We start from the raw sequence: 20,350 nt of genomic DNA, 5'->3' as shown, positions 1-20,350 counted from the left end.
GGAATATTCTTCCATTTGTTTGTATCCTCTTTTATTTCATTGAGCAGTGGTTTGTAGTTCTCCTTGAAGAGGTCCTTCACATCCCTTGTAAGTTGGATTCCTAGGTATTTTATTCTCTTTGAAGCAATTGTGAATGCCATTTGTTTGTATCCTCTTTTATTTCATTGAGCAGTGGTTTGTAGTTCTCCTTGAAGAGGTCCTTCACATCCCTTGTAAGTTGGATTCCTAGGTATTTTATTATTTTTGAAGCAATTGTGAATGGGAGTTCACTCATGATTTGGCTCTCTGTTTGTCTGTTATTGGTGCTATATTTTACTTTCAAATATCTTTTTAAGATGATTGTTTCTTCATTGTATAGATGTTCTCAAAAAACTGAATTTTATCTTCTCTCTCCTCTTTTTGACAATTCCCAGAAAGTCATGAGCCTAGAATTTTTATTTAGAAATTAAGATAACCCAGAAATAATATTCACACTCCATGGAATTTAAAATATATTTTTTCTTTTCTTAAGAGTGTGTGAGAAAGTCTTACGAGAAATGGATAAGATAACATGATTTATCCCATAGCCCAAATTATATTTGGCACCTTAAAAAGCTTTTCAGGTCTATCTACAGATAAATCCAAAGTGAGCTAGTAAGGTACAGAGTTCAAGAGAGGACCAGATGGTATTCATTATTTTTTTCCTTCAGGAGAAATAGTTGTAGTTATTATTAAACATAAACTACTTTATTACTCCTAATTCAGTCTCACATAAAAACACTCCAAAAATTCCTGCAATATTTTGTTGTGGCTTAACCTGAAAAGCTCTGAAGGTTAGTAGTATTATTCAAATACTGAAGTTACCTGCTATTCATTCACTTCCATTTGTGTTTAGATATGTTCTTGGATAGGTTTAAACTAAAAGTATAAATGCTTTTTATGTTTATAATGCAGTAATAATGGAAGTATGCAATGTAAGGAGCTCTGTGGACTTGATGAGACTGATTATTTCTTTCTTGCTTTCCAGGTCTTGACCCTGCTGGGCCAAGGTTCTCCAGAAAACCACCATATAGCAGATTAGATTACACTGATGCAAAGTTTGTGGATGTCATCCATTCTGACTCCAATGGTAACAAATCAGGATTTATTACCTAATTATTTGAAAATGAAAAGGAAAATGTAGACCTTGGGCAAGAGGAGGGCATAAGAAGAAAAAACATCACGGATAAAATGATTTTAAATCTGTAATTATAGAATGATAATATTTCCCAAGCAATATTTCTTAGGGTTAGTGATTTCCTGCATTGTCAAATGGCACTCTTTGACTTCAGTTTGCCTCCTTCGGGTTTCAAGATGTGTCATGTCATCCTAAAACACTGAAATAGATAACTAAGAGTTCATTCTGTTCATGCTGTTGACAATTTTATTGATTTGATCACATTTTCCCCCATGTTTAATGTTCCTGATGTATTTAGGTTACCATTCTCCCCGCTTATTTTCTTGCTATGATATATATCAACTAGAACTGAACACAGCATTTCAGCCACAAATAAAGAATAGTCTTCCTTAAATGTAAGGAAATAATTTTTCTATTGTTTTTAATTATCTTAGCTGAAAATCTCTAACAGGGTATTGGATTTTTGGCCAGAGTACAATTGAACAGACACTTTTAAGAAACAGACTGTCCTCGTGCCTTTCCTGATTTGAATTTGTTGATACTAATATTTACTGAGCACTTCCTATACATTAGGCAGTGTTTTGAGTGCTTGTATGAATTAATTAGTGAATTCTACTAAATTTCCATTAGATAGATAACAACTATCATTCCCTTTACAGTTGAGGAAACTAGAATAAAGGTTGTAAGGTCAGTAAATGGCAGAGTCAGAATTTGAAATCATATGTTTTGATTCCAGATGATGCACTTAACCAGTATATTATTCTTATAAACCGAATCAGGAGAGGGTATGGTGCTAAGATAGAGACAAGGGCAGTGACACTAAGATTGCTCCTCTGAATTTATCTTGTGGTGATCTATACTACCATACTTAGGTTTATGTGTCTGTGTGTGAGATACGTAAATGCCATAGATGCAATTTTTCAACCCCCATGACTACATGTCAATAGATTGAGACTCCAGTGGTAACAATTCTGCTCCTTATTTGGAATCTAGGTTCACCTACTTCTATAAGCAGTCAAAACCAAAGAAGTCATAGTTTAGTGTTATCCAAACCTCTCATGTCTTATTATCTCTAACTCTTTATATCAGCTTGGCACATCCACATAAAACACATCTATTGGCCAATTAATGTGTAGTCCCTTGTCTGAATTTCTTCTGAAACTCTAACTTATTGGGGGAACCCACCCCCAATATTTCAATGTAGGTTCTTTCTATTTTCCATAAGTGTCGGCCAGCTGAGAAATAAAGAGAGACAGTATAAAGAGAGGAATTTTACAGCTGGTCCACCAGGGGTGACATCACATATCGGTAGGACCACAATGCCCGCTTGAGTCTCAGACCAGCAAGTTTTTATTAAGGGTTTTAAAAAGGGAAGGGGGTGTAAGAACAGGGAGTAGGTACAAAGATCACATGCTTCAAAGGGCAAAAAGCAGAAATACTGATAAGGTTCTATGTTCAGCAGTGCATGTGTTGTCTTGATAAACATCTTAAACAACAAAAAACAGGGTTCAAGAGCAGAGAACCGGTCCAACCACAAGTTACCAGGGCGGAGCTTTTCCCCACCCTAGGAAGCCTGAGGGTACTGCAGGAGACCAGGGCATATCTCAGTCTTTATCTCAACCACATAAGACAGACATTCCCAGAGCGGCCGTTTATAGATCTCCTCCCAGGAATGCATTCCTTTCCCAGGGTATTAATATTAATATTCCTTGCTAGGAAAAGAATTTAGCGATATCTTTCCTGCTTGCACGTCCATTTATACGCTCTCTGCAAGAAGAAAAATATGGCTCTTTTTGCCCGACCCCACAGGCAGTCAGACCTTATGGTTGTCTTCCCTTGTTCCCTAAAAGCCGCTGTTATTCTGTTCTTTTTCAAGGTGCGCTGATTTCATATTGTTCAAACGCATATGTTTTACAATCAATGTGTACGGTTAACACAATTATCACAGTGGTCCTGAGGTGACATATATCCTCAGCTTATGAAGATAACAGGATTAAGGGATTAAAGTAAAGACAGGCATAAGAAGTTATAAAAGTATTATTTGGGAACTGATAAATGTCCAGGAAATCTTCACAATTTATGTTCCTCTGCTGCGGCTCCAGCCGGTCCCTCTATTCGGGGTCCCTGACTTCCTGCAACACTAACTTCAATTCTGCCTATGGCCTTTTGACTTAGCTCTTCATACTTTTTATTATTTTTGTTTGCATTTTTGACTTATCCTAATGAACTGTCTTGGATTGTCTTATATTCGCAACATCTTTTGATGATGCAACCTATCAGATCTAATCTGCCACTAGAGGCCACATAGTTGGAACATTGGATTGATCTTTTCATGACTATCACAAATAAGAAACACAGATTTTTGATGCTGCATATGTACCTGTCCGAGAAATTTCTGAATGATATGCGTGGACTCAGCACATACCTGGTGAACTGCCTTTTCCTTGAATACTAGACAATGACCACATCTTCTACTTGCCAGTAATCCTCATTTTTATTCAGTTGTGAGTGTTCAGAAAGCCATGTGGCCTTTCAAATTTGTGGATTAGATAATTAGGGCATACATTTTTGCTGAGATATTGGGGAAAATTATGAGTCCAGTATCCAAAAGATAGATGCTTTTGAAACCCTCATATTGGGTTTGCAAAACATCTCATCTGTTATTCTTGTCTGGAACTCCAAAGGACATTATAGAAGCATGGGTAAAGCTGAACAAATCAGCCTTCTTATGGTCTGCAGAAAGCTTCTCGTTATCTGAGTTGCCTCTGCCAAAATCACGTTTACTGAGTTTTTTGTTTAAGTAGATTCTGAATTGTTAGAACTCCTAGTTATCTGACAGAAGCAAACAATAGCCTTCTTTGTAGGAAATTCACATAATTCAATCTCAAATTATTTTTACAAAAACATATTAAAATAAATGTTTAGCATCCAAGATAGCCAGGCACACTTGGAGCAAGACAGCGTGAATGAGAAACAGCAGAAACAACAGTCAATAGACAACACCCATAGGCCTCCAGATATTGGAATTATTATACACCGGCTATAAAAAATGTGCTTATTATTAAGTTGGTGCAAAAGTAATTGTGGTTTTTGCTATTAATATTTTCAAAAAGGTAGAAGACTGAAAAATTTAACAAAAAATTAGTAAGTATAAATTTATCAATTATATTTGACAAAAATAATGGAAGTTCTTACCCTAAAAAGTAAAATAATTGACATCCATTGAATGGGTTTAACAGAAAATTAGAAATAGGTAAAGAGAGAGTGAGCGAGTGAACTAAAAAGTAGGTGAAAAGTAAATTTCTAGACTGAAGCAAATGGGTACCAAAGAATAGACAATATAGACCAACAGTTAAGAGATGCATAGGATAGGCAATGACATGGTAAATTACATTGTGTTAGAATTCTGGAATAAAAAGGCAGAAAAATGGAACAAAGACTATATTTAAAGAGATATTATCTCATAATTTTCCCAAACTGAGTAATATAATCAGTCTACAAGTTCAAAATGCCCAATTAATTCCATTCAATAAGAAAAATAATAAAGATTAATCTCCATTGAGATGTATGATAGTGAATTGCAGAAAAGGCCATCATCAAACCATACAAGTTTATTTAAATAAGGTGAATAAAATTGACCAGAGTTACAATTGAATTCTCAACAGAAACAATGGAATATAGGAAACAACAGAATGATTGCTTCCATATGGTGAAAGGAAACAACTGCTAAGATAGTATCTCAATCTGTTTCAAGAATAAATGTATTTTATTTCAGACAAATTTAAACTGGAGAGAAACTGTGATGAGCAGAAAGGTTACCCTTCAGACATTCATGAGCAGAAATGTATTCTTCAGGCGGAAGGAAAATTATTCTTAGATTGTGGCTATTTTGGAAGGAAGAACAATGAACTAGTTAAATCTAAGCATATGTTGATGGCATAAAATACTGTTAATAATGTTTTATGGACTTGAAATATAGAAAATTAAAATAAGCTAAAAATAGCATATGATTTTGGGTGATAAATGAATTTCAAGCTTTCTGTGTTCCTTTCATTGTATAGAAAGAAGGTGAAAATGACCTTCAGTAATTGATATTCATAAGTATAGTATTCATGTTGAATCTTTAGGGTATCTAGCAAGAAAAGAAGCAAGAAAATGAAGGACAAAAATTGAATATACTTTTTATGAAGTCTAAAAGAAGGCAAGAAAAGAGAGAAAGAATGCATACAACAGCTAAAGCAAATAGAAGGTAGATAATAAGATAGTAAAATCAAACACAACTATACAATTAAGATAAATGGACTTATGCTCTAATTAAAATATTATGGCTGTCAAACTTGATTAAAAAGAAAAAATCCAACTCTTATTTATTAAAGACATATAAAAGCAAGGAAGCAAAATATTTGAAAATAGAAGGGTGATAAAAAATATGCAAATATTATCCTCCAAATGGTGGTAAATCTATATTAGACAAAATTGATTTTATATAAACTAATAAAAATATGGACAGACTTTAAAATAATAAAACTTTGAACTCACAAAGAAGATATAACAATTGTAGTTTGTATGTACCTAATAACACAGCTTCAAATACATAATGCAGTATTAACAATAACACATTGCAAAAAAAGGCAACTACACAATCATAGTGAATAATTTTAATTAACACAATTGATCTAATAGACATTTATAGAACATTACACCTGAGAACTGCAGAATTTACAGTCTTCTGAAACACAAATGGATATTTTACCTAAGTTAAGCATATACTGAGCCTTAAAAATATTCTCAAACATTTCGATATACCTAATGTAAATGAGGCGTTAACGGGTGCAGCCCACTAACATGGCACATGTATACATATGTAACAAACCTGCACGTAGTGCACATGTACCATAGAACTTAAAGTATAATAATAAAAGAATAAATAAATAAATATAATCAGAGCTATGAGGGCATTATTAGCGAAATGTAACCAAAAAAAAAAAGAATTGAAAGCAAATAAAAATGTTTGTATCTGAAAAAAAAACAATATTCTCAAACATTTCAAAGTGTAGAAATCATAATCTTTTCTATCTTTAATGCACTTAATCCAAATAAATAACAAAAATATAACTAAAATCCATACATTTTTGAAAGTGAAAAACCACATTTGAAAATAACTAATGAATACAATAATAAATAATAATATAATCAAATATTTTGAATTGAATAGTCACATTATTGCATATTAAAACTTTTTGGATTCAACAAAGGCCATGGCTAGAAGTTAATGTATAGTTTTGAGTACAGCTATTTTAAAAGGCTGAAAATCAATAATCTAAGCATCTATTTTGAAAAATTGAGAATTAAATGATAGAAACACACAGAAATGGAGAAAGAAGCAAATATTAAACATACCAAAGAAATTAATGGAATAAAAATTATGAATTGCAGATGATTTAAAAAGCCAAAATTTGCACTTAAGAAAAGATAAAAATTAATTATTATTTTAAAATTTATTTATATCACTTTTGCCTTCTTTTTTTTTTTTTGAGACGGAGTCTCGCTGTCACCCAGGCTGGAGTGCAGTGGCGCGATCTCAGCTCACTGCAAGCTCCAACTCCCGGGTTCACGCCATTCTCCTGCCTCAGCCTCCCGAGTAGCTGGGACTACAGGCGCCCACCACCAGGCCCGGCTAATTTTTTGTATTTTTAGTAGAAACGGGGTTTCACCGTGTTAGCCAGGACGGTCTGGATCTCCTGACCTTGTGATCCGCCCGCCTCGGCCTCCCAAAGTGCTGGGATTACAGACTTGAGCCACCGCGCCCGGCCCACTTTTGCCTTCTTTCCATACAATGAAAGGAACATAGAATGCTTGAACTTCATACATCTCTTCTAAAAATAAATTCTTGGAGAGAAAAAACAGAACAAAAAGAGAAGACACAGCTAGTATCAGTAATTACCTGGTTCTGTTTCAGTCAACTGGATTCTGAAGATGAAAAAAACCTTGAACTCATGTAAAACACAAAAATTATTTCCTTGTGGTATGCATAAATGTGAAAGGAAAATAAATGGTTTATGAGCTATTATTTTTAAAGCCTTCGTAACACTGGGATAATGAATAATATTTTCCCAAAGTACACAAAAATTTCTAACCCAAATGAAAAGATTAAAATGTCAGATTATATAAAAATTGAGAATGTTATAAATACTTTAAGAATGTGAACAGCAAGCCATAAAAAAAAGCAGTAAAAGAGATAAAGACCTACTATCAGTCAGTAATAAAGACAAAGATAACCTAGTTAAGAAAAAGTCAGGACATTATGAAGGATACATTCTAAATAGGCAATAAACATATAAAAAGTTCTTAAAGTTAGTAAGAAAAAAATATAAATTAAAACCCAAATAAGAAGCCACATGCTTAAAATTCAAAAGCTTGACAAGACCATTTATTGGCAAAGATATGCTACAACTATTCAGCATTATTTATTAAAATCAAAGATACTCATAATCTATAACAATTCCACTCCTAGGTATATAACCAACAGATGTACCTTCACATATGCATTAATATATGTGTTCAAAATGTTCATAGTTTGAACACATTAGCCTCAAATAGGAAACAATACAAATGTACCACAATAGGAGAATGGAAAAATAAGTTGTGATATGTTCATACAATGAAATACTATATGACAATAAATGACTGTTTTTACACCTGACAATGTGGATTAATAGCACAAACATACTAATAATCTAAAAAGCCAGAAACAAAAGCCTACATAAAATATGAGTAAGTTCATATATTTTTTCACAAAGGGGAAATCTAAACTATAGGGTTTTGGGAGTCATCCTTAGAAGATAAAGAATGAAAACAGGCCGGGTGCGGTGGCTCACGCCTGTAATCCGAGCACTTTGGGAGGCCGAGGCGGGGAATCACGAGGTCAGGAGTTCGAGACCAGCCTGGCTGGCATGGTGAAAGCCCATCTCTGCTAAAAATACCAAAAATTAGCTGGGCATGGTGGCATGCACCTTTAGTCCCAGCTACTTGGGAGGCTGAGGCAGGAGAATTGCTTAAACCCGGTAGGCAGAGATCACAGCGAGCGGAGATCATGCCATTGCACTCCAGCCTGCGCGACAGAGCCAGACTCCATTTCGAAAAAATAAAATAAAATAAAATAAAATAAAATAAAATAAACAACAGATGATTTTATTTAAAAAAAAATGATGGGTTAGCGATTAGGGGACAGAGAGACACTTGTGGCTGGGTAAGGGCACACTGGGAGCTCCTAGGTGCTATTTCTTTACATTAGTGTGGTAGCCCCATGGCTGTTTGCTTTATAATAATTAATTAGCCTATAGATTTATGTTTAATGTTCTTTTTCTGCATGTGTCTTATATTTTACAATAAAAGGAAAATTAAAAAGTCATAGCTGCTCTCCCCACCCTTCTTGAAACCGAGAGAATGAATGATCTAAGCAGACCAAGCTGCCCCCTACCGCATCTGATAAAAGGGAAATGACATGCCTGAATCAAGGGCTGCTTCTAAGTTAATGACAAATTTCTTTTATCCCCCCTGATTCCTAAGCAGTCCTGTTGGTTTGAATCTCCTTCAGTGGCAGATTGGAGAAAATGACAGTTCCAAACTGGAAACCCCTAGTCTTGGAACTCCATGTCGAGTTCATATATGAGGAAATTTCACAAATCTCTGACACTGTTAAATTTTTTTCTTGTTTTAAAAACTTTTTGGTCTTATTTAGGAAGCATGCCCTTCCTTGCGTAAATTTCACAGGCTAAGAAGATGATGGGATTTTAAGACAGACTGGCTAGCATACCCTTGCCATTGTCCCAATCAAGTCATATATATGCTTTCCTGAATTCTAGGGACCTGTCATGAAGTCATCTACATTGTCCTTTGTCTTTCCTTACCCATTAAATAGTGCTCTTCTCCCCTCTCTCCAGCCTCAGTGTACATGCCCAGTGTTCTCATGTGCTACTAACAACTCATTAGAGGTTCTGTTACATCCTAGAACTAAGTCAAGTTGCAGCATCTAAACCCTTACTGTCAGAACCATCTATTTATCTTTGTTTTATGCTAAATCTATTACTGATGCCTTTCATGAGTTCACTGTGTTGTAGGAAATCTTTTGTGCCCCAGATTAAAGCATTGTTATCTTATTTGGCAACACAATTTTGTATCAAATCACAGTCCTGAGTATTCTGAGCTTGCTAGCCCTTTTCATTGTTAAGGCTTCTCTGAGTTATATGCTGGTAATGGGCTCAGAATCTGTACATTCACCAGTGGTCCAATGATCTACAGGGCTACATAAATCCTTGAATCAAAGCTATGTGTTTCATGTCACTCTGACTCAAACTGCTCCAGCCAAGGCAGCTTAGTTGTTAGATTTTTTCCAGTTAGTGAATCCAGCACCAGCAGGTCTTAGAAATTATGACCAAAAGTGAAAGCAAATCATCACACTGATCGAAAAGGATCTGTAGGACTTGGCTTCCTTTGCTCCGAAGCTCCCTCTTACACATTAGACTTCAGCCACGCTGGCTTCTTCACCGAGCGTATTCACACAAATATCCACTGGGGTCACCGCCTCACATCCTTCACATTTGTGCTCCACTCCAACTTCTTCAAGTGGCAAATTCCTAAACCAAATAACTTAAACATGCAACTACCACCCTCACTAGACCCTTCCTGTCCTCTTGTTCTACTTAACTGTTCTCCATAGCACTTATTATTATTTCACATACTCTGTATTTACTTGTTTATTATGGTTTCCTTCCACTATAAAGTATTTTTGACTGCAAGGAATTTTGCTCTATTTCTTTTTTCTTTTTTTTTTATTTTATTATTATTATACTTTAAGTTTTAGGGTACATGTGCACAATGTGCAGGTTAGTTACATATGTATACATGTGCCATGCTGGTGTGCTGCACCCATTAACTGATCATTTAGCATTAGGTATATCTCCTAGTGCTATCCCTCCCCCCTTCCCCAACCCCACAACAGTCCCCAGAGTGTGATGTTCCCCTTCTTGTGTCCATGTGTTCTCATTGTTCAATTCCCACCTATGAGTGAGAATATGCGGTGTTTGGTTTTTTGTTCTTGCAATAGTTTACCGAGAATGATGATTTCCAATTTCATCCATGTCCCTACAAAGGACATGAACTCATCATTTTTTATGGCTGCATAGTATTTCATGGTGTATATGTGCCACATTTTCTTAATCCAGTCTATCATTGTTGGACATTTGGGTTGGTTCCAAGTCTTTGCTATTGTGAATAGTGCCGCAATAAACATACGTGTGCATGTGTCTTTAAGCAGCATGATTTATAGTCCTTTGGGTATATACCCAGTAATGGGATTGCTGGGTCAAATGCTATTTCTAGTTCTAGGTACCTGAGGAATTGCCACACTGACTTCCACAATGGTTGAACTAGTTTACAGTCCCACCAACAGTGTAAAAGTGTTCCTATTTCTCCACATCCTCTCCAGCACCTGTTGTTTCCTGACTTTTTAATGATTGCCATTCTAACTGGTGTGAGATGGTATCTCATTGTGGTTTTGATTTGCATTTCTCTGATGGCCAGTGATGGTGAGCATTTTTTCATGTGTTTTTTGGCTGCATAGGTGTCTTCTTTTGAGAAGTGTCTGTTCATGTCCTTCGCCCATTTTTTGATGGGGTTGTTTGTTTTTTTCTTGTAAATTTGTTTGAGTTCATTGTAGATTCTGGATATTAGCCCTTTGTCAGATGAGTAGGTTGTGAAAATTTTCTCCCATTTTGTAGGTTGCCTGTTCACTCTGATGGTAGTTTCTTTTGCTGTGCAGAAGCTCTTTAGTTTAATTATATCCCATTTGTCAATTTTGGCTTTTGTTGCCATTGCTTTTGGTGTTTTAGACATGAAGTCCTTGCCCATGCGTATGTCCTGAATGGTATTGCCTAGGTTTTCTTCTAGGGTTTTTATGGTTTTAGGTCTAATGTTTAAGTCTTTAATCCGTCTTGAATTAATTTTTGTATAAGGTGTAAGGAAGGGATCCAGTTTCAGCTTTCTACATATGGCTGGCCAGTTTTCCCAGCACCATTTATTAAATAGGGAATCCTTTCCCCATTGCTTGTTTTTCTCAGGTTTGTCAAAGATCAGATAGTTGTAGATATGCGGCAGTATTTCTGAGGGCTCTGTTCTGTTCCATTGATCTATATCTCTGTTTTGGTACCAGTACCATGCTGTTTTGGTTACTGTAGCCTTGTAGTATAGTTTGAAGTCAGGTAGCATGATGCCTCCAGCTTTGTTCTTTTGGCTTAGGATTGACTTGGCAATGCGGGCTCTTTTTTGGTTCCATATGAACTTTAAAGTAGTTTTTTCCAATTCTGTGAAGAAAGTCATTGGTAGCTTGATGGGGATGGCATTGAATCTATAAATTACCTTGGGCAGTATGGCCATTTTCACGATATTGATTCTTCCTACCCATGAGCATGGAATGTTCTTCCATTTGTTTGTATCCTCTTTTATTTCATTGAGCAGTGGTTTGTAGTTCTTCTTGAAGAGGTCCTTCATGTCCCTTGTAAGTTGGATTCCTAGGTATTTTATTCTCTTTGAAGCAATTGTGAATGGGAGTTCACTCAAGATTTGGCTCTCTGTTTGTCTGTTATTGGTGTATAAGAATGCTTGTGATTTTTGTACATTGATTTTGTATCCTGAGACTTTGCTGAAGTTGCTTATCAGCTTAAGGAGATTTTGGGCTGAGAAAATGGGGTTTTCTAGATATACAATCATGTCATCTGCAAACAGGGACAATTTGACTTTCTCCTTTCCTAATTGAATACCCTTTATTTCCTTCTCCTGCCTAATTGCCCTGGCCAGAACTTCCAACACTATGTTGAATAGGAGTGGTGAGAGAGGGCATCCCTGTCTTGTGCCAGTTTTCAAAGGGAATGCTTCCAGTTTTTGCCCATTCAGTATGATATTGGCTGTGGGCTTGTCATAGATAGCTCTTATTATTTTGAGATACATCCCATCAATACCTAATTTATTGAGAGTTTTTAGTATGAAGGTTGTTGAATTTTTTCAAAAAACTTTTCTGCATCTGTTGAGATAATCATGTGGTTTTTGTCTTTGGTTCTGTTTATATGCTGGATTACATTTATTGATTTGCGTATATTGAACCAGCCTTGCATGCCAGGGATGAAGCCCACTTGGTCATGGTGGATAACCTTCTTGATGTGCTGCTTGATTCGGTTTGCCAGTATTTTATTGAGGATTTTTGCATCAATGTTCATCAAGGATATTGGTCTAAAATTCTCTTTTTTGGTTGTGTCTCTGCCCGGTTTTGGTATCAGTATGATGCTGGCCTCATAAAATGAGTTAGGGAGGATTCCCTCTTTTTCTATTGATTGGAATAGTTTCAGAAGGAATGGTACCGGTTCCTCCTTGTACTTCTGGTAGAATTCGGCTGTGAATCCATCTGATCCTGGACTCTTTTTGGTTGGTAAGCTATTGATTATTGCCACAACTTCAGAGCCTGTTATTGGTTTATTCAGAGATTCAACTTCTTCTTTGTTTAGTCTTGGGAGGGTGTATGTGTTGAGGAATTTATCCATTTCTTCTAGATTTTCTAGTTTATTTGTGTCGAGGTGTTTGTAGTATTCTCTGATGGTAGTTTGTATTTCTGTGGGATGGGTGGTGATATCCCCTTTTTCATTTTTTATTGCATCTATTTGATTCTTCTCTCTTTTCTTCTTTATTAGTCTTGCTAGCGGTCTATCAGTTTTGTTGATCCTTTCAGAAAACCAGCTCCTGGATTCATTAATTTTTTGAAGGGTTTTTTGTGTCTCTATTTCCTTCAGTTCTGCTCTGATTTTAGTTATTTCTTGCCTTCTGCTAGCTTTTGAATGTGTTTGCTGTTGCTTTTCTAGTTCTTTTAATTGTGATGTTAGGGTGTCAATTTTGGATCTTTCCTGCTTTCTCTTGTGGGCATTTAGTGCTATAAATTTCCCTCTACACACTGCTTTGAATGTGTCCCAGGGATTCTGGTATGTTGTGTCTTTGTTCTCATTGGTTTCAAACAACATCTTTATTTCTGCCTTCATTTCGTTATGTACCCAGTAGTCATTCAGGAGCAGATTGTTCAGTTTCCATGTAGTTGAATGGTTTTGAGTGATTTTCTTAATCCTGAGTTCTAGTTTGATTGCACTGTGGTCTGAGAGACAGTTTGTTATAATTTCTGTTCTTTTACATTTGCTGAGGAGAGCTTTACTTCCAACTATGTGGTCAATTTTGGAATAGGTGTGGTGTGGTGCTGAAAAAAATGTATATTCTGTTGATTTGGGGTGGAGAGTTCTGTAGATGTCTATTAGGTCCACTTGGTGCAGAGCTGAGTTCAATTCCTGGGTATCCTTGTTAACTTTCTGTCTCGTTGATCTGTCTAATGTTGACAGTGGGGTGTTAAAGTCTCCCATTATTAATGTGTGGGAGTCTAAGTCTCTTTGTAGGTCACTCAGGACTTGCTTTATGAATCTGGATGCTCCTTATTGGGTGCATATACATTTAGGATAGTTAGCTCTTCTTGTTGAATTGATCCCTTTACCATTATGTAATGGCCTTCTTTGTCTCTTTTGATCTTTGTTGGTTTAAAGTCTGTTTTATCACAGACTAGGATTGCAACCCCTGCCTTTTTTTGTTTTCCATTTGCTTGGTAGATCTTCCTCCATCCTTTTATTTTGAGCCTATGTGTGTCTCTGCACTTGAGATGGTTTTCGTGAATACAGCACACTGATGGGTCTTGACTCTTTATCCAATTTGCCAGTCTGTGTCTTTTAATTGGAGCATTTAGTCCATTTACATTTAAAGTTAATATTGTTATGTGTGAATTTGATCCTGTCATTATGTTAGCTGGTTATTTTGCTTGTTAGTTGATGCAGTTTCTTCCTAGCCTCAATGGTCTTTACAATTTGGCATGATTTTGCAGTGGCTGGTACCGGTTGTTCCTTTCCATGTTTAGTGCTTCCTTCAGGAGCTCTTTTAGGGCAGGCCTGGTGGTGACAAAAATCTCTCAGCATTTGCTTGTCTGTAAAGTATTTTATTTCTCCTTCAGTTATGAAGCTTAGTTTGGCTGGATATGAAATTCTGGGTTGAAAATTCTTTTCTTTCAGAATGTTGAATATCGGCCCCCACTCTCCCCTGGCTTGTAGAGTTTCTGCCGAGAGATCCGCTGTTAGTCTGATGGGCTTCCCTTTGTGGGTAACCCGACCTTTCTCTCTGGCTGCCCTTAACATTTTTTCCTTCATTTCAACTTTGGTGAATCTGACAATTGTGTGTCTTGGAGTTGCTCTTCTCAAGGAGTATCTTTGTGGTGTTCTCTGTATTTCCTGAATCTGAACGTTGGCCTGCCTTGCTAGATTGGGGAAGTCCTCCTGGATAATATCTTGCAGAGTGTTTTCCAACTTGGTTCCATTCTCCCTGTCACTTTCAGGTACACCAATCAGATGTAGATTTGGTCTTTTCACATAGTCCCATATTTCTTGGAGGCTTTGTTGATTTCTTTTTATTCTTTTTTCTCTAAACTTCCCTTCTTGCTTCATTTCATTCATTTCATCTTCCATCACTGATACCCTTTCTTCCAGTTGATCGCATCGGCCCCTGAGTCTTCTGCATTCTTCACGTAGTTCTCGAGCCTTGGCTTTCAGCTCCATTAGCTCCTTTAAGCACTTCCCTGTATTGGTTATTCTAGTTGTACATTCATCTAAATTTTTTTCAAAGTTTTCAACTTCTTTGCCTTTGGTTTGAATGTCCTCCCATAGTTCGGAGTAATTTGATCGTCTGAAGCCTTCTTCTCTCAGCTCGTCAAAGTCATTCTCCGGCCAGCTTTGTTCCATTGTTGGTGAGGAACTGCGTTCCTTTGGAGGAGGAGAGGTGCTCTGCTTTTTAGAGTTTCCAGTTTTTCTGCTCTGTTTTTTCCCCATTTTTGTGGTTTCATCTACTTTTGGTCTTTGATGATGGTGATGTACAGATGGGTTTTTGGTGTGGATGTCCTTTCTGTTTGTTAGTTTTCCTTCTAACAGACAGGACCCTCAGCTGCAGGTCTGTTGGAGTTTGCTAGAGGTCCACTCCAGACTCTGTTTGCCTGGGTATCAGCAGTGGTGGCTGCAGAACAGTGGATTTTTGTGAACTGCGAATGCTGCTGTCTGATCATTCCTCTGGAAGTTTTGTCTCAGAGGAGTACCCGGCTGTGTGAGGTGTCTGTCTGCCCCTACTGGGGGGTGCCTCCCAGTTAGGCTGCTTGGAGGTCAGGGGTCAGGGACCCATTTGAGGAGACAGTCTGCCCGTTCTCAGATCTCCAGCTGCATGCTGGAAGAACCACTGCTCTCTTCAAAGCTGTCAGACAGGGACATTTAAGTCTGCAGAGGTTACTGCTGTCTTTTTGTTTATCTGTGCCCTGCCCCCAGAGGTGGAGCCTACAGAGGCAGGCAGGCCTCCTTGAGCTGTGGTGGGCTCCACCCACTTCAAGCTTCCCAGCTGCTTTGTTTACCTAAGCAAGCCTGGGCAATTGCAGGCACCCCTCCCCTAGCCTTGCTGCCACCTTGCAGTTTGATCTCAGACTGCTGTGCTAGCCATTAGTGAGACTCCGTGGGCGTAGGACCCTCCGAGCCATGTGCAGAATATAATCTCCTGGTGGGCCGTTTTTTAAGCCCATCGCAGAAGCACAGTATTAGGGTGGGAGTGACCCGATTTTCCAGGTGCCATCTGTCACCCTTTCTTTGACTAGGAAAGGGAACTCCCTGATCCCTTGTGCTTCCCGAGTAAGGCAATGCCTCACCCTGCTTCGGCTTGCACACGGTGCGCTGCACCCACTTTCCTGCGCCCACTGTCTGGCACTCCCTAGTGAGATGAACCCGGTACCTCAGATGGAAATGCTGATATCACCCGCCTTCTGCATCACTCACTCTGGGAGCTGAAGACCGGAGCTCTTCCTATTCGGCCATCTTGGCTGCCCTCTCTATTTCTTTTTTCACTTATGCGGTCATACCACAAAAAATGACTGACTGATAGTAAACTGCTGACTGGCAAATATATTAAATTAATGAAATATACTTTTCATGAAGGAATTATAGAAGAAAAACTTATCTTCATAAAAACAGCACTTATTTTCAATTCTAATATTTAAAGAGTAACTTCCAATGGATTTTATAGGCTATTTTGTTTTATGCAAGATACTCACCTGATTATATACATGTTGTGATTCTTGGGTGCCTTTCTTCTCAGGTTTAGGCATTCAAGAGCCCTTGGGACATATAGATTTTTATCCAAATGGAGGAAATAAACAACCTGGCTGTCCTAAATCAATTTTCTCAGGTATACTGACAGTATTTTTGAATGAATTACATAATATTCGAAATGATGAAAGAAAATAACTTACTTTTCCCCTCTTAATCTGTAGGCAGTGTTTTGATTTCATCATCATTGCCCATGACTCAGGAGAGTTATTGGTTAACAATGGTTTAATTTGACCATGCTTAGTTCATAAAGGTTACCAGTAGACATCCATTAGGTCATGGATGAGACCTCTTATATTATATTTTTAATAATTTTATTTCATCATTTTAAACATTAGGAGAAGTCATAAGTCATTGAGGAAGCACATGTAGCTCAAGTATCATATAATACAACTTTGATCTCAGGATTTAATCTTAACCATCACCATATTACTGTACAAAGACAATTTTAAAAACTCTTGACACTTGATTGTTCTGTACATAAAGATAGCTGAGCAACTTCCCCAGGTCTGGAATTTGGCTCACATCAGAGCCATTGCAAGAAATGTTCTTAGGTCCACAACGGCAACTGGTCAAATAACACGTGACCAAAGGCCACTGTAGCTAAAGAAGTTTGGTGAAAAGGAGGAGGATGTGCAAGGTTGGAAAAGCGGTTGGAAAAGAAAAGGAAGGTAATAAAGTTTTAAGGTCAGCTGGTTTCATGGTCATCTTTGTCATTAGGTGGAAATGTTAGGAGTGCAGGATTAGAAGGAAAAGATGTGTACACTAGTTATTAAGTATAGTAGCACTGTGTAGAGCTTGTGAAACACTGAAATGAAACATTTTTGCTGTGTTAATTATTACTTTAAAAATTTATTATAAATCTCATGCAAAAGACACACTAAATTTAAGTTTTCATTGGTACTATTTGTTTAGTGGTTTGACATAAAACTGTTTATTATAGTCAGTAATATTCATAAGGTACATAGTATTTAGCAAAACTTCATCTTTACTTTGTTTTTAAATGTACTTGAACATGGCTTAATACATCTACAGTTCTTTGTTTTTTTTTAACCCTTAAGGAATTCAATTCATTAAATGCAACCACCAGAGAGCAGTTCACTTGTTCATGGCATCTTTAGAAACAAACTGCAATTTTATTTCATTTCCTTGTCGTTCATACAAAGATTACAAGACTAGCTTATGTGTGGACTGTGACTGTTTTAAGGAAAAATCATGTCCTCGGCTGGGTAAGAGAGATTATTATAGTTACTATCATTCTTATTGAATATGAATAACATAATCATTAGTATTTTCTGCTGGAAGCTAAACTGTGCACTCTGTTTACTTGTTAATACATGACCATTTTATGGAAAAATCATCTGTAGAGATGTGGTACAGAGTAAATATTTCATTTCCTACTAAACATTTTTAATATATTTAAAGAGAAGAACATGATCAACTGCCTTTTTATGTTCAGTGTAGTGGGCAGATTAGATGGCTTTATAATGATCCTTGTTCCTGATGTACAAAAATATCTAACTATCATCCAACTATATTTTCACTTAAAGAAAGAAACTTGCACAGTCTTGGCAACACTGAGGTTTTTTGTTTTTTTTTTTTTTGAGGTTTTAGGAACAAGTGAAGAGGTGTGAGCCATGGTTAGCTTCTCATTTGCTATCACCAAGTAGACATGAAACATGGTTCACACCTTCTAAATGGATAAACCTGCTAAGAGCAGTTAAGTGCTGCTACTTCTGATAACTAAAACCTGCCAATAGGAAATTATAGAGAAAAAAATCCACATAAAAATATAATATTGGAACTGGAAAGAATTTCAGAGGCTGTTTGCTCAGGGTTTTTCAAAAAGAGCACCAGATCCAAGCATGCCATGAGCATGTAAACATCTGGTCAGTATCATGGCAGAATTCCCCAGAGATGTTTCCAAAGCCAAAGGGGTTCAAGGAATAGGTAGTGATTACAAAGGCTAAATTAAACCAAATGCTGAAGCAGGATCAGCACACACTGAGAACATCCTAGGAGGGGTATGCACTGTTCAGGCATTGCCAATTTGATTTTTCTCATAGACCTTTCTGGCTATAAGACATCATGTGGGATTAGTTTTCTTCAGACCTCCTGCTGTGGATTGCTTTTCTGGCCCCGTCCTTCTTCCATGTAATGAGAAATTGTAACCCAGAGTGAATATATAAATTACATAAAGGCATAAGTTAGAACTTGAGTAAAACCTCTGAATTCTTAATTTACTATTCTTTCTACCATATTCAAATCTCAAATTTGGAGGTAGCAATGTGGGAACAAAGAAATACATGAGGCATATGAAATATATATTAATATAAAGTTTATTTTATAAGTAATTTTTATCAATATATCAATATATTATATATAATAAATATTTTATATGTACACATATGTATCTGAAATATGTATATTATATGCACAACATACAGTACATGTAAAGTATACCTATACTACATATATATAATATATATAATGTATACACATGCATGCCATATCTGTATGTATTATACATATTGGAGAATTAGGGAGCTATACTCATGGAGCTATATTGTATGTTTAAGTTTTATGTAGTCAATTTACTCTGCTGAATTTATTAGAAAGAATTACAGGTAAAATTCTGAATTTATAACAGTAAAACTTCTACAAATGGACTATAGCCATACGGATGGAGTATGCTAAGCTCTGATAAGATTTTCAGGGAGCAGATTTATTTGTGAATCCTGAATTTAAGAGTTGTTATTGTAATTAAAATAAACGGAATGCTACATTATTTGAAAAAATGCTTTTTAAGTTATCAAAATCCATGATGATCATTATGATGATTATACGCACTGATCTTTTAGTTACTTTAGTGATTTGACATTTTTGTTATTTGATGGAAATCCAATTTCTAATGTTCTATTTCTCAAATCTCAGGTTATCAAGCCAAGCTATTTAAAGATGTTTTAAAAGAAAGGATGGAAGGAAGACCTCTTAGGACCACTGTGTTTTTGGATACAAGTGGCACATATCCATTCTGTAGTAAGTTATTAACAATTTTAACAGATAAACAAATTTTTAGTTTTTTTTTGCACTAATCTACATTTGATTCAAAGTGTTCTTTGCACCCACTCAAATTCCATCATGTTCTTTCAGGCAAATTTAAAATTTGCTATAGCCAGTGGGACAAATTCAACTAAGGACTTGATCTTTTTTTAGATAAAATGGAGAGACGCTTGGGTAATATTTTCCCAAAGAAATAATCAAGGTTGCATTCCTTCATCCTAAATTTGCATATTGCCCTTTTCACCTGTAGAGTTATTTTGGCATGTAACATATTAAGGAGCCTATGAGATATATCTGAACACCCATTATTAATAAAACTAGATTATTAACATATAAATATAAAAAAGGACAAGAAAATAGTAATCCTCATAATACATTTAGAGTTAGATAAGAGGAGAAAACTTGTAGAAGAAGAGAATCTCATAGAAATATAATAAAAATTAGATTTATAAGGAAGTATTAAAGAAAGCAAAATTATTCTGTTTGGAAATGAAAAACTGGAAGTGGTTGTAAATAAAATGAGTCCTTTTTATGTGAAGAATCTTATGGAGGAAGTTTTGAATTACTGTCATTAATTTTGATTACTGAGAGATAAGTACTTAAAATAGATTCTCATAAAATATTTTAGGTCAGTCATTTTTAATGTCTTCCAGTCACAGTCACTGCCAACTTCAATATATTATTCTTCAAACATTAGTGATGTGTCCTGTCAAACAGAATTGGGGCTGTCCATTTTTCAAATTAAACATTTTATTGAGTTAATTTTAGATTTACATGTAGAAGTAAGAAATAATACACAGAGATACTGTATATACTTTAGTTTCCTTAAATGATAAACATTTTGCAGTGCCATAGAGTAGTAGCAGGA

The 20,350-nt window shown here is 36.2% G+C and overlaps 1 protein-coding gene across 6 annotated transcripts in view; it reads left to right on the top strand.

Annotated features, from left to right (window-relative positions):
• LIPI (lipase I) overlaps nt 1-20,350 on the top strand; it is a 107,072-nt gene that overhangs the window by 33,311 nt on the left and 53,411 nt on the right. For 4 of the 6 annotated variants that reach the window (XM_024352366.3, XM_054675195.2, XM_054675193.1 and 1 more), the window contains 4 exons: nt 1,007-1,108; nt 16,409-16,498; nt 17,481-17,648; nt 19,354-19,458. In XM_024352366.3, the coding sequence (XP_024208134.2) occupies nt 1,007-1,108; nt 16,409-16,498; nt 17,481-17,648; nt 19,354-19,458 (465 nt within the window). The remainder of the gene's footprint in view (nt 1-1,006; nt 1,109-16,408; nt 16,499-17,480; nt 17,649-19,353; nt 19,459-20,350) is intronic. The other 2 variants (XM_054675196.2, XM_063803706.1) reach the window with 1 other exon arrangement.

This window comes from Pan troglodytes, chromosome 22, assembly GCF_028858775.2.
Source record: "Pan troglodytes isolate AG18354 chromosome 22, NHGRI_mPanTro3-v2.0_pri, whole genome shotgun sequence".
Taxonomy (NCBI): domain Eukaryota; kingdom Metazoa; phylum Chordata; class Mammalia; order Primates; family Hominidae; genus Pan; species Pan troglodytes.
Note: the sequence above shows the minus strand (reverse complement) of the source record. Positions and strands in the feature narration are given on the sequence as shown.